The following is a 24944-nucleotide window of genomic DNA, read 5'->3' as shown; positions in this document are numbered from 1 at the left end:
GACTCAAAGCAAAGTTGTCCGACCACCCCATCCTCAGCCCCTGCAGTCTGTATCGCACTCCAAAGGTTATGAAAGCCGAGCGCGCCTCTGATTGGCCGTTGCTGTAGAAACTCCGCGTCTCACTATCATCACTCCATACCGCGGGCCAATCAGCGACGCCGCTCTGCCCCCCGACGTCACTCTGCTCTCCTCTCGGCCAATCGGATTGTCAAATAACACTGTACTTCTCTCGGCCGGCCGCCTCTCTCTCAGGTAGACGGAAAGCTCTGCGAGAAGGTGAGATCCGACGCTACTGTCCTAATTAATATCCGCTGATTATTTTACTGATGTGATGCAGGGGCAAATGTACATTCGTGTGTTTGTGCATGTAGTCTCAATATAGTGCAAATTATAACCTGGGGAATGTATCTATAGAGATGAGCTATTTATCCCTGTGAGGAGATAAACACGCTCATTTGTAAACCACAAGTCAAAATAATTTGTCAATATTTGAGATCCACAAAACTATAATTTAAAGTTTTGCATATTCCAAGAGCATATAGCCTCCAACAGAAATACAGAAGGAGAAGTGTAGGTTTATGTTGTCAGGAATTTTTAATTTGTTATTGTCTTTTTGGTTCAGAGTTGCTGGGAGCTGTTCATACCCGCTGGTTGCTTCATTCGGCAATTATGTAGTTGCCTTTGCTCTTAAATTGCATTAATTATGGTCTTATTAGACTTCTGTTTGCGAAGACGAGCAGCCTTAAATGTGTTGCAATTATTTCATTAAAATGAAATACATGAAAAGGGGCTATTCCGGGAAAAGGGGTTATTTGATAATAACATAAAACAGTCTAGTCGCTGCATTTGCCTGAATTACAACCGCACATTGTGCAGTGTAATTATATAACACTGTATATACCGTTCTTGTAATTGCAAAATGAGAGGGACTTCTGCATGCTGTTTGTTAAATTATGGGGTAATGCATTTATAATCATTATGTTTGTTATTAAACAGATGTATATAATTTGACGTGTATTTTACTATTTTACTTTTGTTTTTGCCCATCATGTTCTGCTCTTGTCTTGATTTTATGCCAGTGCTGGAATTTGTTAATTTAGTTTGTATTCTGTTTATCCTCTATTTATCATTGCAATCAATTGATGGCAAAGGACTTAATTGATGCTTATATTATTATTATAATTATTTGCATTAGTATTACTAACAGGTAAACTCAAAATGGAGTAACACAGTTGGGAGCCGAAGCTAGCATGATATTTTCCTTTACTCCATCTTTACTTTTGAATTTTACACGTGACACAGCGTTTCTGGTTTCCAGTCCTCTCCTCAGACCCACAGTCACCCAGCAGGATCCATCATGGAGGTGAACCGCACGGCAGACATCTTCGGCTCTGCCTACCTGGCAGTGGAGTACGTAGATGCAGTTTTACCAGAGAACCCCTTCCAGCCCTCGCTGAAACACGCCTGGGGCTACATGCTGGACAACTACACCAAGTTCCAGATCGCCACCTGGGGCTCACTCATCGTCCACGAGGGCATCTACTTCCTCTTCTGCCTGCCCGGTTTCCTCTTCCAGTTCATGCCCTTTATGCAGAAATACAAGATCCAACAGGTGTGTGTGTGTGTGTGTGTGTGTGTGTGTATACGTGGCTCTAATTTAAATTTCAAAAAGTGAAATTGTTTTGAGTAATGCTTTTTTTATGTCTACGGCTGTGTGTGTGTGTGTGCGTGTGTGTGTGTGTGTGTGTGTGTACAGGACAAGCCAGAGACCTGGGAGAAGCAGTGGAGGTGTTTTAAGATGCTGCTGTTCAACCATTTCTGCATCCAGCTGCCTTTGATCTGCGGGACTTACTACTTCACTGAATTCTTCAACATCCCCTATGACTGGGACTCCATGCCCCGCTGGTCAGTGGAAAAAAGCAAAACTAAACTAAACACAAACAGACGCGCAAACACATGTAACTTTGAAAGATCCCTAGACAGGGAGTACAGTTAAGAAATTATTACACACCAACATTGTCAAAAACAGGAGGAAAAACATCATCTAGACGGTGGAGAACACACAGATTCAAAGAAACAGAGTCTGCACACTGTCTAAGTGCTCCTACTAAACTGTAATACACTGATGTTTCTGCATCCAGGCCTTCGTCAGGATTACATATCAGTGCATTGGCTCATCCACTCACACACACTAAGTATTCAATGTGACTAGTACTACAAACATAGCCACACATTTAAGAAAATAATGCAAGATGCATACCAAACATACCAAAACATACAAAATACAGCCTACAAAATGTTACCCTTTAATTATAATATTAGTTATATACGTTCGTTATGGTGTCAATTTTCGATGCTTCATGTGTGCCCCGACTAATTATGTTGCAGGTGAAAATGTCACAATTTATACAGCCTTTTATCAGAGGAGCTGCCACTTCTCCGTGGAGCTCCATAATGAGCGCTTAGTCAAATGTGGCAGTGGGAAAAGCTCATTGGATTAGCAGAACCACCAAAAACAGGCTGACATGGCTGTATAGCTGTGTTTATGAGATTTGTAACATTATAAGAGCATGTGCATGTTGAAAGATTACTTATAGGTGCATATTAAGACGAATAAGAAAGCAAATGAAACCCTAAAGAAGGTCCACAAAGAAAGAGGACGTTGGACTAAACAGGTTTTTTCATGCCGATTTCGACTGGGATGTCTATGGATAGAATGACGGCGCACTAACAGAATGTTGTTGTTCTGGAGTTGTTTATGTATGTCTTAGTATTGAGTTAAAAGAAGAAACTCAATAAATAATTCAAGTGGAGAAAAAGAAGAGAGTAATAAAGGATGTGCGTGTTCTGCCTGTCCCGTGCTGCAGGCCCTACCTCCTGGCCCAGTGCTTTGGCTGTGCTGTCGTTGAGGATACCTGGCACTACTTTCTGCATCGCCTGCTGCATCACCGCAGGATCTATAAATACATCCACAAAGTCCACCATGAGTTCACCGTGAGTAAAGCACTCACGTGTAAAGATAAAAAAAGAAAAAACCACACTCACACACACGCACGCATGCACGCACGCACACACAGACACACACACACACACACACACACACACACACACACACACACACACAGTCTTTTCGATAAAATTCTACCTTGTAGACTTAAAAATGAGAAATGTCTAATGTAAAACATACATGCATTCATTAAGATGTGTAAATTGTGCCTTGTCTCTTGGGATCGTGCAAAGTGTTCACAAGGACAGGGCCATTATGCTGCCTCACACTCACACACACTTATCAGTCCCTCTGCTGCTCCTCAGGCTCCGTTTGGCATGCAGGCAGAGTACGCCCATCCCGCCGAGACTCTCATCCTGGGCGCCGGCTTCTTCATCGGCATCATGATCTTCTGTAACCACGTGTCCCTGCTGTGGGCCTGGGTGGCCTTCCGCCTGTTGGAGACCATTGATGTCCACAGGTAGGACACAGTAATTCTGTTGACTTTTTCAGCATCTAATTAAAATAACCATGAAAATATAAGGCAAAAACAGCTTCTTTTTATTTCCATGTAGAAATGCATTGTATTTGAAAAATACAAGTTCAGACAACAGTATATTGTTTCACTATGCTGGCCCTTTATAACAATGAAAGAGGTTGGGATTCATCTCACACATGCCTACAACTGATTAAAATAACCAAATCACCATATACAAGGCCTTCGCCTGTACAAAATGGGAGAAGATAAGCTAAACAAATAAAGTCGTTTTCTACTACTATAAAGACCTGCCTGGATCTCATAACATTAGAATTTAGACATGACTCCAAACTTAATCTATTTATAAACTTGTTCTTAATCACAGGGTTAGAGAAAAACCTCAGCAAGCAGTGTTTATTACAAAAAACTGAGTCAACATCCGTGTACATGCCTCACTTGTTTCTCTTGGTTTGCTGTTGAGGTGTTGCTCCCTAGTTTGACCACTAGAGGGCCACAGAGAATTCCAGATGTCATTGCAGTATTGGGAAGCATTTATGCTTTTGGGGCCTATTTTGTATTTCTATTATTTATTTGTTCATTTGTTTGGATTACATACATTGTTCTGATATGGGAGAGACACAGATAGAGGAGAATAAATACTGCAACATTTGTTTGTTTTCATTATCAAGTAATTCATGAATTGTTCAATCAATAATCAAATGATCAGTTCATCATTTTGTCTATAAAATGTGCTCACAAGTTACCAGAGACCAGACTAATTTTTTAACATTTTGTGCTTAGGCAGCCAACAAAACCCAGAGTATTAATTTTCTAATGATAAAAAAAAACTTCAGAAAAGTAAGGAAATCTAAGCATTTGCACAGATTTAACCTCTCTGTGTTTATTTTCACTACAAAAGATTAAAATTATTAGTTATTTGAATAATTTTCCACGGATGGAGCACTACGACCAACAGTTGTTCCCCTCTGTCCCTCAGTGGGTACGACATCCCCCTGAACCCGCTCCACCTGATCCCGTTCTACGCTGGCGCCCGTTTCCATGACTTCCACCACATGAACTTTGTCGGGAACTACGCGTCCACGTTCACCTGGTGGGACAAGCTGCTGAAGACGGACAGCCAGTACAACAAGCACATGCTCAAAGTGGAGGGCAAGAAGGAGCAGTAAACCACTGACACACACACACTCGCCTGCTCCCATTCACACCCAGTGTGGTGTAGGGCAGGAGGATAGGAGAGGCTGGGAGTCACTTAGACACACAGTGAGCACCCAAGTACACACACTGTGCTGCCCTTCTGTCACTCAGTACACTTGATCTCTCTCTCTCTCTCTCTCTCCCTCCCTCTCTCTCTCTCTCTCTCTCTCTCTCTGTCACACACATACACACACACAGACACACAAACCTTCTGTTTTGGACTGTACTTTGAACGGATCAGCGCTGTTGTGAACTAAACCTGAGTCAGACAACATGTTGACTTTCAGTCAGTCTTCTGTGCCTTGTCCCAAATGTTTGCTGAATAAAAATTGCAAACATCCCTGTTTTCCTTTGTGGCTTTGCTTTTTTCACTGATTGGAAAAAGCTTTATCACATAACTGAACTGCTTCCATATACCTCTGAACCTCTTAGCACTTTAGCTCTTCCTCTTCGTGTGAAGTGAGTCAGGATCCTGTTGAAGCTCAGCTGGATCTGTCTGAGCTCGAAGCAGACATCTGAAACAAAGTCGGGCATGTTTGATGCAACCCATGTGGAGATCTGATGAACCAGTATTGGTGTACAGGGAACTGGTGGGTTGCAGAGGCCTGTTGTATCCAGCCTATTGGGTTAGACGGAACTCGTGGCTCATAGCTCACTTTATCTATGAGTATGTGATGTTCTGATTTTCTAAAAAAAACTTTGAAAATGTTTTGTCATGTGTTTGTCATATTAGAATAAAAAATCTGAACAACATTAAACAGGACTTTGGTTGTGTTTTAGTGAACAACATGATAACATGATAACATGATAACTTGAAGCTGCAATAGAAATGTGTAGTAGCTGTGCAGTTGCACCGCAATGTGTTGTTTTTCGCAAATCCCTCAGAGACACACACATCTATGTGTGCCTACAAAAAGGACGGAAATCGACTGACCTCAGCACGGCACCTCTGGAGCAGCTTGGAGTCCAGTGACAAAACAGCTCAAAGGCACTTTGACAGCACTGGGCACCTCAGATTTCAACCATCACAGTCCTGAGACAGTAACCACCTCAGACTCCAGGGTGATCCCAGACTTTAAATGTAAAGAATCACACACACAGCCCAAAAGACAGGTCTACAATAACAGAACCTCAGTAATGTACTGCCCTGATCATAAACAGAGGGAGAAAACTGAAATGCAGCATCACACACATGACAGAGTGGGCCTAAATAAGCTCAGTAAGTGTGTTTATTCTTTTGGTATATAGACCTTATTTTTTGGTACATAGAAGGACTATGTGGATGATGGGCTCCTCTCCTCTCTGCTGCACTGACACACCCCACAGCTCAACCCAGGCGCTGGAGGTGCAAGTGAGAGAGAGAGAGAGAGAGAGAGAGAGAGAGAGAGAGAGAGAGAGAGAGAGAGAGAGAGAGAGAGAGAGAGAGAGAGGACTGTGTCAAGTCAGACGGAAGAAGGCAGTGCCGTACCGGAACTTGTGCGATTTTGTCTTCAAAACATAAGGTTTTTCATTTTTGACACACAGCATGTTGGCCAAAACCAGAGGAAACACCACTGTAAATAAATTAAAAATCTAAATGGTAATAATAATGATAATAAATATTTTCTTTGTTATTATGAGTTATATTGAGTGTAGAATGATGAGGGGAAAAAAGGATTTTAAACGATTTTAGCATAAAGCTGCAACTTAACAAATGTGACAAATCTGTCTTTTGGGTTGTGTGTTGCGTGTTTGAGTTCTTATGTGTTTTATACATGCTTAATTACTGTATTTAGTAGCCTAGAGTTTCTGTAAAAGTAAAAAAACAAAAAAAAAAACAAAAACAAAACAAAACAAAAAAAAAAAAAACACCAAAAAGTGAATAACAACAAGCTGTTACGTGGCCAGATGGTGGTTTACAGTTCAGCAAAAATTTGAATACTCTGGAAATACTTTAAATCTTTGGAATTGTTACACTGAATAAATATATGAAATGAAATATTTAGGCCTAGTTGTAAATACCTTTGAATGTGTGATTGCTTTTCTTTCTTGTAAGATAAATGACATCTGTCATGAGCCCATGCAGGCCTACATTCTATTCTGTGGAAGATAAAATTCCAGAAAAAATAGGCTTCGTATTCCAATTGGAATACAGCCCATCTCATTTTCATTTTAGTTTTAGGCTCGTCCTGTAACCGAGGTTACTCCTATGCTACAACATCGCCTTAAAAACCCAAATAGCCTAAATAAATTTCAAACGTATAACCAACCAAACAACCAAACGAACAGAGGGAGCTGTGCGCAGTGAAACTGAAAAAAACAAAACAAAAAAAAACAAACCCAAATTATTTGTATCCTTTTCAACAAAGCTATTGTTGGTAGCTGCAGAGGTGGGGTTCATATTATTATATATATTATTATATATAGTATTATATATATATTTAGAGGAATTCATGGGTAGGTTATCATTTCATCACGTTTGATCTTTGAAACACAGAAAGCTATATTTTGTCTGCAAAATAAGAGTTTTATTTTTAAAACCATGGCCGGAAATGTAATTTCTCCGTCTTGCTTTACACTAGGGTGAGAGTGGAGAGAGGGAGACACGGAGCCTGAGCTCAGGTACGGCAACGCATCCCGCAGATAGAGGGAGAGAGAGAGGCAGAGGCAGAGAGATATTTATAGCCTGAAGCGAGGCTGCAGCACGCAGATAAGGCTTGGGACCAAGCCGTAGGCAGGGCTTAGGGACAGAACGGGACGAGAGGACATATCAAAATGAAACAATTCCTATCGATAGTTTTACTCGGGACTGCCCTGGCTGCCGTCAGCGCAGCGGGCACCGACGGAGAGATTTCCTTCGAGTATCACCGTTATGAGGAGCTGCGGAAGGCGCTGGTGTCGGTGTGGCTGCAGTGCCCGTCCATCACCCGCATCTACACCATCGGGGAGAGCTTCGAGGGCCGCGAGCTGCTGGTGCTGGAGATGTCCGACAACCCCGGGACGCACGAACCCGGTCAGTTTTACGCATAGAGAGGTGCTACTGTAATGTACGCTACTGCATATGTATCTAGGCTGTACACCATCCCACCCCCTTTGTCCCTGTTCTCCTTTATGATAGAAAATTAAAACCACACATTTTCACAGCAGAAACACACCAGGCACCGTTGCGCATCGCAGCTCGGTTTAACGGTGATATCTTGTGAGGTGACAGAGACAACTGGCGCCGTCGTGGTTGTTTTCACTTGAGCTGCGGTGTGTGAGAGTGCAGGTGTGTCGTGCCGTTCGTGCTGTGCGTAAAACGACCGCAGACGGTGACCGTGCAAGGCCTGCCGCATCACTTCTGAGGAATCTAGATTATAGATTCTGGGATCAGCCGCGCAAAGCCGCCATTTTGCTGGATGATAAGAATCACAGTGCTTTTTTTCTGAGTCGTGATGCTGAGAAAACGCCCTTAGGGCAAATGGATCCTGCTTTGGCTCACTGAACAACCAGTAACACTTTTTTTTTTTTTTTTAAACGATTGGCATCCTTTTCCAAAGAAAAGGCACTAATCAACATGGTAGTGTCTGCAACGCATCAGAGCACAGAGGCGAGTTCACACATAAGAGTCAAGGAAGGAAGCTTTGGACTGAATAAGAGGTGTTGAACAATTAAATCCTGATAGGCCCAATGCTGCTAGATGATGCTCCTTATAGGGCCTGGATGGGAAGTGGCATCACTGAGTGTTCCCATCATCTGTTCCCATCACACAGCTGGTGTATGAGGCTTATTTCCTTCCCAGCCAATCAGTTAGTCCACTTAACTGAAGGAATCTCTGAGACTCCAAAGGTGGGAAATGATCGTTCCTGTTTTTCCTCTGTGCCTTTATGATTTTGCCAAAGGCACGCCTGATTCAGCAGGACATCCAACAGGGACACCCGTATGCTTCATCGCGTTAGAGTCCATTTTTTTTTTGCATTTGGCTCTCAAAAGAGCTACCCTGACATTTTTGAAAGAGCTCCACAATATCACCTCTAAATTCAACCAGAAAATCATCGAATGTATCTCAAAAGCAGCCACTGCCAGCTCACCAGGAGCTCTCTAAAGCAGGACATTAGAAAAAAAACCTTTTAGGCCATGAAAATTGAGCCAGACATATCTTAAATCTGTGATGATGTGATGGAGGCTACCAAACGGCGAGTGCCAAATACTCAGGAATGTTCTTGTACTGTTCCTTCTACCTGCCCTGGTGTTGTTTCCTTTGATCACTGCAGCTTTCAAACTGCAGCTCACACAGCACACAGTCCAAAGCAAAATTTAATTGAAGTCTTTCCTATGAAGTGACCCCAGTCTAAATATAACTGTGAGGCCCACAAAGATGAGATGTGTTATATAGATCTAAGTGTTTAAACAGCGAGGTTTGGTATAATATTGCAAACACTACACATTATCTATTTCTACTGCATATGAGTAAGAGGATCATGATTCTGACACACAGAGACAATTCAGCACATAAGGATTAACCTTGTAATAGGTTGATAAACGCTAATGAATTATAGGCGAGTTGATTTCAGCATTCCAAACATGAGCTTTAATACGGATGTAGTAAGTAATTAATTTCATCTGAGCGGTCTGCTGGTGTTTCTGAGACAGAGCCTTCAAAGAGAGCAACTCTGCCCATAATTATAGAACAGGTTTGCAATCTAATCGTGTGGTACATCCAAGGAAATGTCTCATGTAGCCTTTTTGAGTTGAAAGGTGAATTGTTTGTGCGTGTGTAGGTGCACGTGTGTCCGTGCATGTGTGTGTTTGAGCGTGTGTGCCCTCACATCACAGGTTTGTGCATTTTCAGCAGGCATGGCCAGAGAGCCTAATGACCATGTGTACGTACTAAATAAGCCTGTAATAGTCTGGTGGGCGTGCGCAGGCATGAGTCACAGTAGCGATGTGGAGTCCTTATTACTACCAGATGAGTTTCCAGCCCTCCGTTCGCACAGCACAGCCTCCATCAGCAGGGGCGGCCCTCCCCCCTCTTCCACCTCTGTCTAGCAAAACATCCAGAGAGAGCAGGCAGGATGAAACAGAGAAGAGAGAAGGGGAAGCAGAGATGAAGAGCTCCAAGTGGAAAAAAGGGAGGGAGGATCAGGCTCATAACAGGAGGTGAAAAGATAATATGTGTGAGAAAAAAGGAATGGAATCTCCAATAACCATCTAAGCTTTCTGAAAGGTGTCCTCCCATTGTTTTATCTGACTGAGTGAGGTCCTGAAACTTTAAGGTGGATCTGAAATAGCGGTTGCCTGGGCAACAGATCGGCTTAGTGCATTGAGCCGACCGGCAGCTCGTGGTTGGCTGGTTGGCTCAGGAGGACGGCTGTCCTGAACTCAGGCATCTGTCAGTAAGCAGCCATCTGTCATGCACTGCGGCGGAGGCAGTGTCTATAGCCAAGGGTGTAAACAAAACTGATTACCTAACAATTATACACCAAATATACACAATATGACTCCTATTATTAAGTCTACTGATGAGGTGAATCCAGGTTAAAGGGCTTATCCCATTTTGATTTAAATTTTCCCGTCCATACCAATCACAAATGCAGATAAAGAGAAGCAGGCAATTTGCAGAAGGATTTTCCAGCTTTGAGACAATTGAGATGTTGATTGTGCTAATCAGTATCAAGAAGATGCGCCTAATATTTTGTACAGTCATTATACTGCATATTCTACAATAGGGGACATGGTACCATTTTGGACTGGGTATTTGCAACAGCCTCACAATGCAGTATGCATAACATTACATGGATCAAAATATATGTCACAGTACACAATGAAATAGACAATGAAAATCTATAAATAGAGCCTGAATAACCCACCGCATACAACGTAGGTAGAGTAATAAAATATACACATTAACAACATATTATATAATAAATCACGTGACAAAGTTACTGAACGATTTAATTCGAAAGGGTCTCATTCCATTTTGTTAACACAAGATGTTCACGAGGCACTAAAATGTAGATGTCATAACATCATATTAAAATGAAGAACATAAACCGTACATATCATTACAGGGGGTTAGAGAACTGATACAGTACACAGAAAAATACAGTCATCTGTATTGATTGATTTTTTTTTTTTTTTTTTTTTTTGCACAGCTGCAATACCATTACTTATTACTTTGAGAAGGAGGTATATATTTACTTCCCCTCAGAATTGGGTTACATTTGAGTCTAGAGGGGTCTCCTCAGCTAAAAGCGGTCGCCCTACTCTGAAACTCATATCCTTTGACTCTCAAGCACAGGGAAATTTACAAGGCTTCTGCCACAGAGTTAAAACCCTCTCTTCCAGTAATTGATTCGGCTTTGTGTAGTAGTGTAAAAACAGTTTTTGTATGAGGCAGTATGCTGCAGCCTACAGACAGTGTCATGGCGGAGTCTGCCATAATATACTGCAGTCAAATGCTTTATCAGACGAGAGAGGAAGTATCTAATCCCCCGGTGAACACGCACACGGATTCCCAGTTGCAGTGTTAGGGGGCCAGGCGTGCTGCTGGATATCCTCATATTGAATGGCATGTGGCATGATGAGCATAAAGTCCAATAAACCATGGTTAATGTTCATCATAAGCATAATAGAACTGAGCAGAGTCGGCTCCATCAGACATCTTAGTATTTGCTGTGAGAAAACCTCCTCGCGCAGAAATAGAGCAGAGACAGCCGAGCCAAAGAGGAGGAGCTGCAAGAAAAAAGGAAGATAAGCGAGAAATGGAAGATGAGTGGAGAAGGGCGAGAGAGAGGGCGAGGAGGACGAAGAAGATGAAATAGGAGTGAGAAGGAGAAGAAGGGTGGGGATAAAGAAAAGGAAGGAGAGGAGGAAGACTGAGAGAGAGGCCAAGGCATCAGCCAGAGGTCATTTATTATACATCAGTCGCCCACATGTGTCCTCTTCCCCCTCCTCCACACTCGCTTTGCTGTGCTTTCTGCTTCTCACTCGTTCTTACGTGTTTTTATCTCCCCCTCCCCTTCTCTGTTTCTTTTGTTCTCTTATTTAAAGCTCCTCATTTCCCTGCCATCTCACAATTCATTTTTGTTTGGCTCAAACGCGCTGTGCCACCCCATGTCGTACAGCATGTGGGCCACACAGCCACTATGACCATGTGTCAACCGTGCTCACATCCAAGAAAAACCCCTGTAGGTCTCATTAGCATTTTTTTCTTCTGTAGTATTTTATTTTCCACATTCTATGTTATTGCCAATGGAAGTTATGGGAAATTACACTCCTTTTGATGCCTTATGTGTGTATGTGTGTGTGTGTGTGTGTGTGTGTTTAAATGTCCTGGACAATGCTCTATGCAAGGGAGCGTAATTCAATTCTGTGAAAAATGGTCAGTAAAAAGGGTCATCTTTGATCTAATGATGACAGCTTGGTTTTCCATTAACTGTGCCTTGCTTTAAAGGTCGTTAGTAGTTGTTTTTATGTGTGTGTGTGTGTGCGTGTTTGTGTGTATATGACAGTGCATGTGTTTGAGTGTGTGTGTGCGTGTGTGTCTTGATAACGTCAGACGACAAAGCTGACAATCACTCAGAGCAAACAAAGTGGTTGAGTCACTGGCAGCAGAGAGAGTGTGTGTGTGTGTGTGTGTGTGCACGAGCACGCGTGCATGCATGTGTGACAGGGAGACAGCGGGAGTGTTTGCACGAGCTCGGAGTTAATTTGTCTCCCTAAGCACCTGCCCCTGTCAGAGTTGCCACGACGACTGAGAGCGCCTGTAATATGGTGGTTCCCTAATGACGCTGCAGCGGCAGCCATCACCACGTCACCCAGGGAACCATATTGATCGGCTGCCAGAGAGGTTTGGGGGATTATTAGTGAATTCATTGAATGATGTGGCACATTGTGTCAGTGTGAGCTGTATTGTGTTGGAAAAACATCTGGCTTTGGGAAACAGATGAATCCATGCCAGATCTGCCTGTGATGAATGAGAAGCTTGCTGACAGTCTCTCCATCGCTTGGACAGAGTTGCAAAAACATATTTATACAGATGTGGATTTTTTCTTTTTCTGAGTGAGTGTGTGTGTGTGTGTGTGTGTGTGTGTGTGTGTGTTTTGTATAGATAGTAGGGCTAAGTGATATGGACAAAATCAAAAATCACATAATCTTTGACCAAATATCTCAATATCAGTATTGAGATATTGTAATGTAATGTATTGTAATGACCATTGGTGCTTTCATAAGATATTTACATAAAAGAGATTTTTGATAAGCGATCATTAATAATGTGGATATAATGACCATGCAGGTAGAAAAATACTAAAACAACTAGAACAGGCCGATCAGGGAAGAAAACCACATACATTTGCTGGAATGCAGCCTTTAAAACGCAAAACACAGCACTTACACCATATCACAATATTACAATATCCAATATCCCAACTGATATTTAGTATGACGATAATGATGTTAGATTGAACTGAAAGAGAAAGAGATAAAACAATTGAGAGGCAAGAGAGGGGAAAAGACTTTTGGATTTGCTCCACCCACACAGTGACGCGTGAAGTGTGTGTGTGTGTGTGTGTTTGAGTGAAAGCAGATGTCATAAAAGAATGAATGAGCAAGGAATAATACTAATTAGAGAGAGTGCTCATGAATATTTTAAACGATGATAAATACTTGCGTGTGTGTGTGTGTGTGTGTGTGTGTGTGTGTGTACATGAGAGAATGAGACAGAGCAGCCTCCCCCCACCACACACACACACACACACACACACATATAACCACACATAGAAGCATATCATAAATACCTACAAGAGTATTTACTGCAGTAGTGCTGGAGCAAGGCGATTCACAGCATGTGTTATGTGTGCTAGTGTGTTGAAGTTTAATCTCTCCTTTGTGTGTGTGTGTGTGTGTGTGTGTGTGAGCTGGACTTCATGAGTAAATAACGTACAGTTCTGCTTGGAGGAAGGATTCTCGTGCCAACATGGATGTGAGCAATATGAAACATGTTTCTCAGGAAAGCTCTCCTGATACTGAGCATCTGTGCAAGTGCTTGTATCCTAGTAACTCATTTTGGCAGTGTACAACTTCAAAGTGTGTGTGTGTGTGTGTGTGTGTGTGTGTGTGTGTGTGTGTGTGTGTGTGTGTGTGTGTGTGCATGTGTATGTGTTTGACAGCTCTGTCAGACCTCTGAAGCCTGTGGTCCCCGAGCCTGTAAAAACCATTCATCCACCTCAAGACGGCAAAGAGTTAATTGTAGTCTTGAAATCATTAGCGACAATTCAGAAAGGAACCAGATTCGAGTGTTTAAAAATAACCCGACTCACTGATGTGTGCTGCTGTGGAGTGGTGTGTGTGTGTGTGTGTGTGTGTGTGTGTGTGTTTTATTCACACATGAAAGCATTGGGATTATTTTATTTTTTGAGTGACAAAACACTTTAAATCAGCAAAATACTGGAGGGGAAAAAGATTCACATGCACACCTCTGTAAATATGTTTACCTCAGCTCAAAATAAATTTTATAGAAGTGTAGGGCAAGCCGAGGAAAAGTGTAAACACTCCTTTTGCGGCATTAAAAAGAGAAGCCCTGTAAATTGGTTAAATCTGTTGGTGAAAAACGACATAAATAAAAGCACCGTAGAAACAACAACAATCTAAACAGGACTTCTGCTGTGAATTGCCCCACTTCTCTAAAGCACCTGATCTCTCTCTCTCTCTCTCTCTCTCTCACACACACACACACACACACACACACACACAGTGGGAGAGAAGGGGTACATCCTGTAGCTACAAAAAAATCAACTATGTATGACCTATAATGCAAACTTTGTAACCAAAGTTAACACACAACCTCGAGTTGCGTGCTGGGAACAAACTTATTTTGTTAAGCGTAATGACATGTTTTGAAATGAAGTCCCAGATCAGCAAACTCTGCAGCGTGTGTGTGTGTGTGTGTGTGTGTGTGTGTGTGTGTGTGTGTGTGTGTGTGTGTGTGGAGAAAAAGCCTGAGAGAAAGGAGGGAATGGCTAATTACTATATGAGACAGATGGTGAGGGTTGGTAATTAAAGCATAGTTTTACTGAGTTTATACTGACATAAAAAGCTTTTCATATAATCCGTGAATTCTGGGTTAATCTAAAAAAACAAACCCATCACATACAAAAACATATCAAATATTGTAATAAGTATACTTGTAGGAAAGGTTAGGGATTCTTCATTCATATATCCCTTTAATCTGAACAGTAGGATTAACACCACACAGGGAGCGGGGAGCAGCTCTTGTAATCCCTTTAGGCGTCTCCCTCCCCCCTCGTCCTCCTTCTTCTGCTATCAATCAGTAAAACTTTATTTATGTAATACATTTCATGCCACATATGCAACTCGGTATGCTGCGCATAAATAGAAACAAGAATGAAGGGCATTCTACTGGGAAGAAATCAAAGAGAACAAAAGCACATTTGTCTGCTCATTGTAAAAGTTAAAGACACAGGCAGGGAAGGAAAACAAGATTGGATACTAAATTTAAAAAAAAAAAAACAAAAAAAAAAAGCAAAATCAATCTCTGCTCTAAAGGAGATTAATTAATAACAGGAAAAAAAGTGAAATAAAATAAAAATAAAATGATAAGACGGTAAATATGAAATGAGGTTGCATTGTTTTCCCATAAATATTTTGTGACATTTTTGTGTTCATTTGTTTATTTATTGATTGATTGATTGATTGATTGATTGATTGATTCATTTATTGTTATCTCATGGTCTCATGTTTGGTTGTGGTGTTGTTCCTGGAAAAGCAGATTACAGATTAGAGGATATACACATCATGGAGCTCACACCTCGCAGGCGTCCCATCTACTCGATTTGGTCTGATCTGCTCCCAGACCTTGAGCCTCGTGGGCTCTTTGTGTGTCAGCTCCAACAGTTTCCCGTTAATCCACTGCCTCTTGGTCATTACTGCGCAAATAGACCTCAGCAGGCAGGCGGTAATGTTTAATTCTGTTTGACCTTTCAGCTGATGAGTCAGTGTGTTTGTCGGTGGAGGGTCTGTAGTCCCGCTGTATGCATGCATGTGTATCCATTTGTGTGGTCTGTAACCTCAAGAGCAAATCGCAGCCGTTTGTCTCTCACCTGCTCCAGGTCTGCCACACAGAGAAGAAATAACACCTGTAACTGCTGTGTGGATCCTGTAGGCCCTTGTATTGATATTAGTGCCCGATCAATATGGGATTTCTGAGACTGACACCGATACCGACAGGGGAAAAATTCATCGATTACCAGTATGGCTGCTGATATGGTGAATTATTGAGCTGGAATGAAAACAGACCTTTTCTGTGTGGACTGTGCACAGATTTTACACCGATAGGACCGTGCAAAAATACTCAGGAGGCTCTTCTCTTGCACAAATAACTTAAAGAATACTCAACATTATTATACGCTGTCCACCAATTCTACAAAGTGCACACATTGAAAATAAAGAATAAATAAATAGCTAAAGAAACATCAGTGATGTTCAATATCAATGTGTCAGTTGCTGACCATTTAAATAAAGAATCACATAAATTACACTTAAATTAAGAATCATGTTCTCATTTGTAAATTACACAACACATCTTTCTTTGCATTATGTTCTGTAAAAAAACTTAATTTTGGCACATATCAGTCAACGTGTTGATATGATACTGATATATTTGAAATAGGCTAATAGCTGATAATATTGGTCTACTGATATATCTGTTGGGCTGTAATTAGTATGTATCATTTGCCTTAGTAAATTGTGCTACCTCTATTTGAAAAAAAAAATGGAAAGTGAATTTTGAATGAAACTGTTTTGAATCGGTCTGTCATTCAGTTTGTCATCTATGTTCTATATTTTATTAGTCTCCTAAAGTTTTACACAGCAGGTTGCATTTCAAGTTCTGTTAATAAATTTCCAGTCAGTGATGTAGATTATTGTAATGTGTTGTGATACAAATTGTGACACGGCCCATGTACTTTCATATGTACTGCATTGTGAAGTCCTTGCAGACCCCCCGGCCCAGGTTTGAAACACCTCTGTGAAGACTTAGTGTTAGTTTTGTTTTTCAAGGCTTAGTCGGCTAAGACTACGTCCACACTAACCTGGGTAACTTTGAAAATGCATCTTTTTTTTTCCCTTCATTTTGGCTTTTCCATGCCTGCTTTTTCCATTCAAAAATACTCTCCAAGGTGTTGACATTTTTAGGATGCTGTTGTTGTAGTGTGGCCCTGGACAGCAGAGCGTTTCCAGAGCGTCATATAATCTAGGTCACAGTCTAGTCCAACATACTCGATACGGGACTGTGGCGTTTCAGTGTGGACGGTGGCCTTTTGGAAAACAGTCTGTAAATGCTATGAAAACTCTAGTGTGTAGTGTTGATGAAACACCAAAATGGCGTTTTGAAATTTGCACATTTTAACGGAGACATGGCCAAAGTGTGTTTGTCATCGTGCACCGAGGGGACGACAAAGTGTGACCGAGGTGCACAAATCATATGGACTAAGGTTGAATCAGCTGACAGAAATTTTATCAAGTATTTTGTCAATACCTGATTAATTGTTTTATTCATTTACCAATTAAAGATGCCAAACATTTACCAATTACAGCTTCATTAACATGCTAAGATTTGCTTCCTCGGACATAGATGGAGAAAATCATCCACACACTGGATTACAGCTCCCAACCGTTAATTTGACTGACTATGCAACTTTTCAACCCAACAGGGTCTTCATCAGGCACAAAAAAAGTGATGTTGAAATTTTGCATAGTTAGTCAAATAAAGTGTTGGGAACTGTAATCCAGTGTAAAGATAATTTAATCCTTCCATTTCCACATGTATCTCTATGCTGCACCTGGTCCAAAAAAAAAACACATTTACTTTCCACTAAGATTTGCTTCCTTCTCTCTGCTCATGTCATTAGAAAATAAATACTTTTGGGGTCATTATTTTTGAGACAATAGACTTCATGGTTAATCTAATGGTGCACAGCACCTTAAACACCAGTAGCCACATGCAACACATTCACTTTCATAGTTCTGTTTTGTCTCATGCTGTGTTATTTTCTTATGCTGCAGTGTTTTTTAGCTCTTTGGTCCCCGAGGAACGACATTTTGATCAGCCATATTTTTCATATGTGGATGAACGACAATAAAGTTGATTTGACTTGACTAATCCTTTAATTGATTAAAGTCGAATTAGTATAACGTTGTGTGTAATGAGTGCTTTTCTGTTCTCAGGTGAGCCTGAGTTTAAATACATCGGGAACATGCATGGCAACGAGGCGGTGGGCAGAGAGCTGATCATCTACCTGGCTCAGTACCTGTGTAACCAGTACCAGCAGGGCAACGAGACCATCATCGACCTCATCCACAGCACCCGCATCCACCTCATGCCCTCCATGAACCCTGACGGCTTTGAGAAGGCCGCCTCACAGGTGCAGCTGCCACACGACACATATGTATTTATGCACAAACGCACTCTCACGCACACTGAAATAACATGCAGGTCAGCGCAAGGATTTATCTTTTAACGTTGCATCAGACAGCTTAAGCTTACAAGACGATACACAATGACCCAGTAACCGCAATGCTGCAACACCTCCCTGCTCGTGCTGCTCTAAATTACACACACGTTTGTGAACACCGAGCGTCTGACGGGAATCACGACAATGACAAGCTCACATTTCAGCATCAATTAGTTCCTACACCGCTGCTTCACCGCACACTGCCTGTCATTTCCTCTTCCCTGCTCAGCCCGGAGAGATTAAGGACTGGTTTGTAGGCCGCAGCAACGCACAGGGGGTGGATCTGAACCGCAACTTCCCTGACCTGGACCGCATCATCTACATCAACGAGCGGGAGGGTGGAGCCAACAACCACCTGCTGCAGAACATGAAGAAGGCTGTGGATGAGAACAGCAAGGTTATAAACACACTGCACATGTGCACAAACACACACACACACACGCACACACAGATACAAACAATTCCCTATATCCCAGTTTGGGATCATCTACCTGTATATCTACTGAATAGGGATGGGCGATAAATTGATATCTTATAGATTCTGTGATATGAAATTAGGTGTCATCTAGGATATTTCAGATATCTTAATATTTTTATATGGCGTAAGTGTTGTCTTTTCTTGGCTTTAAAGGCTCCATTACAGTAAAGTACTGCAATTTTCTGAACTTATTAGACTGTTGTAGCTGTTTCATTATTTGTCTCTACCTGCTTGGTCTTCATATCCACATTACTGATGATTGCTAAGAAAAAAATCTGTGTAAATATCTAATGAAAGCACCAACAGTCATTCTTACAATATCATCACAACAATGATAGCGGGATATTTGATCAAAGATACTGTGATATACTGTGATATCGCTTAGCCCTGATACTGAATAATATATTTGTTACTCCTTTTTAATTCTTTATTTGTGCATATAATAAAACAAAACAAAAAAGAAGAAATATACAGTGATAACATAAAAGTGCAGAGTTGGTGTGAAAAGAATAAAAACCCACATAACAACTGAATTCAAATGCAGTTACAGTTGTGTGTGTCACATGTTATCTGTTGGTTGAAGATGGTTGAAGGTTCAATACAGAGATGCAGACTTTTTTGCAATTACATTTTAGTGTTGAAACAATATGCCAATTAAACTTTTAATTAATTATCTTCATGATGATTAATTAACTTTAGTGAAAATATCAGTCGTGTTCTGGTTGAAGCCTCACAAATGCTAGTATGCATGTGTGTATAAAAATGAACACTTGGAGTTTTTTTGTGGCTTCTGGTCAGACTAAGGAAGCAATTTTGAAGACATCAAATTATGATGAACATTTCTCATTATTTTTGACATTTGACAGGAGAAATGATCATCCTGTTAATCACCAGTGCCCTGACCAGCGGGGGCGTCCACTGCAGGCGGGATAGACCAACCTCACGGGGCATTTAACATTTGAGAACCTAGTCATGTGACATTGTGGTCTGACCGGAAGAAGCTTGACTAGTAGCCCAGCATAACCATTTCTCCATAGACATAAGACAAGTCAAATACCAAGCAACTGACTGAGTGTGTCATACTGATGCTTACACCTCTGCAGAAATCTGTGTTACAGTGTAACCTTTATTATGACATCAAGATTATCCATATAGACCCTGTATGTGCAGGGGCCTGAGCCAGAGGCCTAGGGATTAAGAGGTTAATCAGTTAATCAAAGTAATATTGTCATATGGCATAAGTGTTGCCTTTTCCTGGCATTAAAGTAATCAAAGAAATAACCGATACATTAAACAACAATACAATTAATTGTTAGTTGCAGCCCTAAGGCATGTGTCTTTGTGTGTTAATAATTGATGTGATGCTGCCTTTCCAGCTGGCTCCAGAGACCAAGGCAGTGATCCACTGGATCATGGATATCCCCTTCGTCCTGTCAGCTAACCTCCACGGAGGGGATGTGGTGGCCAACTACCCATATGATGAGACTCGCACCGGTAACCACACACACACACACACACACACACACACACACACACACACACACATACCTTTCTTTTATATGCTCTCCTTGGATGTGTTCAGATTTGACAGATGGCTCCCCATGCTTTGTTATACTAAAAGACACAAAACCTGTTTGTGCAAGTGCATGTGTGATGTATTGCAGATGCAGTATGCAGGTTACAGTTTATTCCAGCTGCTGTCTAAACACCGTGCTCTCCTCCTGCCCTCTCACCCCTCTAAGGCTCCACCCACGAGTACAGTGCCAGTCCCGATGATGTGATGTTCAAGTCTCTGGCCCGGGCCTACTCCATGTACAACCCGGTCATGTCTGACCCTCACCGGCCTCCCTGCCGTAAGAACGACGATGACTCCAGCTTCACTGACGGCATCACTAACGGAGGAGCTTGGTACAGTGTGCCTGGTGGTAAGAGACAACTGAAGATGTTCATTTACTGCACTGACAGCCACACCTGCCCCCTCCTCCTCCCACTTGTCACTTGTTAGTCTTATTCTCTATCCCTATTTTTATTTTGTTGTCACGTGACTCATCACAGGAATGCAGGACTTCAACTACCTCAGCAGCAACTGCTTTGAGATCACTCTGGAGCTCAGCTGTGATAAATTCCCAATTGAGGACACACTGAAGACCTACTGGGAGCAGAACCGTGACTCACTCGTCAACTACATTGAACAGGTAGGCGACACATCTGAGCTATGAATTCATTTGGTTTTATTTAGTTCAGAGTCCTTTATATAATTGTGATTAGGGCTGGACAAAATCAGACATCACAATGTCTGACTGAATGTGTCAATGTCGATATTGTTACAATATTGTAGAAATGACTATTTGTACTTTCTTAAGATATTTTCATGCAAAAGATTTTTGATAAACAGTCATCAGTAATGTGGGTATGATTACCACGCGGATAGGGGCAAATAGTAGGACAGCTAGAGCAGCCTAATATGTCCTGAAAATTGCCTCCCTTCACTGCAAAACCAGGAAAAGACAACACTTATGCTGTATCACAATATTAGGATATCCAACATCCCAGATAATATCTAGTCTCACATCATAATATTAATATAATATCACTATAATGCTCAGCCCTACATGTGATGTAGTTTCGGATTTGTTATCCAACGCTGTCTCAAGCTAAAAAAGGTAAAACAAGCAAACAAACAAACAAGAAAAAACCCTGCAAAACAGTTTAAAATTATCAACACATGTTGACCGAGTGTGGTCCCTATCAGGTTGATATACTTTACCCGTGACTGAAGGATACCCATTTCTCCAATATCAGTCTGAATATAACTGTCCTTCCAAAGATGGCCTGTTTCCCCTCTGATTTTGAGTCAGGCAGTGAATATGTGTGTGTGTATGTGTGTGTGTGTGTGTGTCTGTGCCTGCAGGTTCACCGTGGTGTAAAGGGCTTTGTGCGCGATCTCCAGGGCAATCCCATTTCCAATGCCTCAATCTCTGTGGAGGGCATCGACCATGACATCACCACAGGTACCATTATTTAATACAACTTTACACATCCTGACCACACACACACACACACACACACACACACACTCCATCACATTCACTGCATGGACATGAGGCAAGTGGACCAGGAGCCTGCTGGTTGGACCATGAAATGTTGTAATGCCTCCATCTGGTGGACATGTTGGGGACTGCAGCAGCTTTTCAGAAGCTGATTTCTGTGTGTTAATTGCACCTGTGTGTTGTTATCATCATCAGTAATAGTTAGTGTCAGTCAAAGCATTCTGTAGATACAATATGAGCTGACGGAGTGTCAGTCACCTCCTCTACTTGCTGCTGATGAGATGATGTGTTATTTTCCAGCTAAAGACGGAGACTACTGGCGCCTGCTGGCCCCAGGAAACTACAAAGTGGCAGCCTCTGCCCCCGGCTACCTGACTGTCATCAAGAAGGTGGCTGTTCCCTTCAGCCCTGCAACCAGGGTGAGACTCACAGTTTCTGCCTTACCACAATCACAGTGACATGTGGGATGCGTTCTTAAATTCAGAAGTTGACTCGAGGAACAGAGAGGAAAGTGTGGGAAAAGCTACTTTGAAAGCAAGCTACCAAATACTTCACACTGGAACATGCTGAAGTACAGCAAAGCTACTTGCAAGAGAAATCTATTTTAGTTGACTGAAGCTAGTAATTCAAAATAATTCATATCACACATTAAAAAAATATATATAAATAGGCTTGAACGTCCCAGTATTCATGGGTAAGTGATAGGAATGGCAGCTCTGGTTTTGTATGTCAGTATGAAAGAAAAAGGGAAGTTTAGTTGGTCAAAGGGTGTTGGTTAAATTATAGTGGAGATACTTAAAAAAAACATTTGTGCTTTTGCAGCTCAAAATTGTATGTGGTTTCAGTTCTTTACTAAACCACAAGTGGCAAAAAGTAATTTATCTACTTGGCATGCCATGCAAGCATGAATTTCCTTGAACTACTAGCATGCTACTGCAAAATATAGTGAAATTACTTATTTAATTACATGTAGTGAATCCACTCCTCAGCTCTAATACTGCAGTGCATATATACACAAATATACTTTTCTAAGAAACAGTTCAAATTTCCCCATTGGGACAATAGAGTATCTCTCTTATTATTTCTGTTGCTGCGTTCATTTCATCTGGGAACTTGCATTTTCTGACTAAATGTCCAGCCTGCAAAAATATCACATTCACAGTGTCAACTCATGAAAAACAGATGCCAAGTAGAAGAAGACGAAGAAGAAATTATGCATTTTCCAAGGAGCATGCCAAACGTTTATGCAGCAGAATTTGCTTAAGTAGTAAAAAAAAAAAAAGAAAAAAGAAATAAACTCCTACTTTGATTCACCTCTTACCGTAAACAACGAAACACAGTTTGTTTTGTGGTATTTTTGCGTGCTCCGACTGCTGAAATCAGAGAACCTGGAACTTTTTAACTCAAAATTCTGAGTCAGAACTTTTTAATTTCACAGGTTGGAGTTTGTTTTTTTATCAACTTTTAAACTGACATGAACAAAGCATCACTTATCTCTCATCTCTGATCTGGGGAGTTTTGTCTTGCCGTTTCTTTCCTTCCTTTTCTTTCATAAGCTGTGGGCCTGTAAAGCTTTTGGAGACCATAAACATTGATTAAACACTACAAATGAACTTGAGCTTGACCTGATCTCTTACATGTGACAACCTGTATGTTACATCTTACCTCTCAACCTCTCTCTCCATGTCTCTCTCTCTCTCTCTTTCAGGTGGACTTTGAGCTGGAGTCCCTGATGGAGAGGAAGGAGGAGGAGAAGGAGGAGCTCATGGACTGGTGGAAGATGATGTCAGAGACGCTGAACTTCTGAAGCTTGCGGCTCGCTGACGGGAGCGTCCACACATCGATGTAATATATTTAACATTCTGTGTGCAGCGTCCACTCCGAAGAATATATTGTCTCTTATTTGTTCTGTTCTCTTTCGATCATTACTTTAATGGGTCATAATTGTTTATTATCGTATTGGTTTTGCCTCATGCTCCTGTAGAATGTTCGGAGACTGCGGAGACACATGCGCACGCACATGTACACACACACACACACACACACACACTCACACACACTGACGGACACAGAGGGGACTTCCAGGTAGTTTGGTGGCAGTGAGATCATTGTCGATTCCTGTGGTATTGTGTTCTTTATCGTACATGTGATCGGTAATCACAGCACCCATCTTATATAGCAACGAGTGACTGAGTAATTATGTACAGTATGTAAAAGAGCTGTTAATGTCATACCACATGGCACTGTCCATAATAAGTCATTTTTCCTGTTTTAAATGTCTCTGTTTCTCCAGGCTCTAGTACAAACCCACACGCACACACATATATACAATAATGACCCAAAACACACCGCCATTCAATTCCCAGCCACCTAACCATAGGCATACACACACACACACACACTCTCTCTCTGTATTTCTTGCCTGTGATGTAAAAAAAAATAATTCAAAGCTATAGTTTTGAGATCATCAGGGACATTAAAAACATTGTAAAATCACTGTAAACCTTCTATACAGACAAACAAGCTTGTTTCCATGTAGTTGATGTTGAGGAATCTTTTTTCTTTCTTTTTTTTTTTTAAACTGATTGCAGCACAGTTATGATTTCAGCACAAGATGAATGGTTATACTATATACTGTATTTATGACTTAGGTATACCAAGAGAAGTGTGGATTTTGTAACTGAAAACAACAACAATAACAACAACAACAGCAAAACAACGCCATAACTGCGACAAATCTCTGCCCAGCTCAGTCTGCTCTCTGCCCAAAGCCATTCCTTTGTATGTGCACTACACAGGGAAATACTCTCTAGTCCATAGCAAACTGTGGTAGAACTTGTTTTTTTGAAGAAGCAATCAACACCGAGATTGTGTAGCCGATTTTCTGAGCGGACACAGAAACTTTAATCAACCATACGGATGCAGAACACTGTCAAAGACTACAGAAGGAATTTAATGAATGTATAGGTATATTAACAATTAAAAATGTAAAGAATGAACTGATTGAAAAATCAATAAAACCCCCCCTTTATGTTGTCAAACCGTGCGTTGTCGTCTCTTTTGTTTCAGCCCATCAAATCCAGAGGTTTTACACGTAAAACAGGACAGAGGGAGTGTCTACTGGTGCGTCCCACATGTGTGAATTGGTGCATTGCCCCTTTTTTAAGTGGATTCACAATTACCATATGAACCGAACACTCACCTAAAGGCACCGCTTCAGTATCGGTGAACGCCTGTCGTTTCT

At 41.4% G+C, this 24944-nt stretch overlaps 2 protein-coding genes across 2 annotated transcripts; both read left to right on the top strand.

Moving 5' to 3' along the window:
• Positions 1 to 189: 189 nt before the first annotated feature.
• msmo1 (methylsterol monooxygenase 1) lies at positions 190 to 5025 on the top strand. The gene is made up of 6 exons (XM_030050332.1): positions 190 to 276; positions 1319 to 1612; positions 1757 to 1905; positions 2868 to 2994; positions 3313 to 3467; positions 4462 to 5025. Exons 2-6 carry the CDS (start codon positions 1358 to 1360, stop codon positions 4649 to 4651), a joined length of 876 nt encoding a protein of 291 aa, XP_029906192.1. The 5' UTR covers positions 190 to 276; positions 1319 to 1357; the 3' UTR covers positions 4652 to 5025.
• A 2240-nt stretch (positions 5026 to 7265) lies between these two features.
• cpe (carboxypeptidase E) lies at positions 7266 to 24741 on the top strand. Its single transcript, XM_030050320.1, has 9 exons — positions 7266 to 7671; positions 17886 to 18082; positions 18402 to 18569; positions 20027 to 20144; positions 20393 to 20575; positions 20706 to 20845; positions 21562 to 21661; positions 22001 to 22119; positions 23409 to 24741. Exons 1-9 carry the CDS (start codon positions 7434 to 7436, stop codon positions 23505 to 23507), a joined length of 1362 nt encoding a protein of 453 aa, XP_029906180.1. The 5' UTR covers positions 7266 to 7433; the 3' UTR covers positions 23508 to 24741.
• The last annotated feature ends 203 nt before the right edge of the window (positions 24742 to 24944 follow it).

The sequence above is a fragment of the Myripristis murdjan genome, chromosome 1 (assembly GCF_902150065.1).
Source record: "Myripristis murdjan chromosome 1, fMyrMur1.1, whole genome shotgun sequence".
Classification (NCBI taxonomy): domain Eukaryota; kingdom Metazoa; phylum Chordata; class Actinopteri; order Holocentriformes; family Holocentridae; genus Myripristis; species Myripristis murdjan.
The sequence above is the reverse complement of the archived record's forward strand: the minus strand, read 5'-3'. Positions and strand labels throughout refer to the sequence as shown.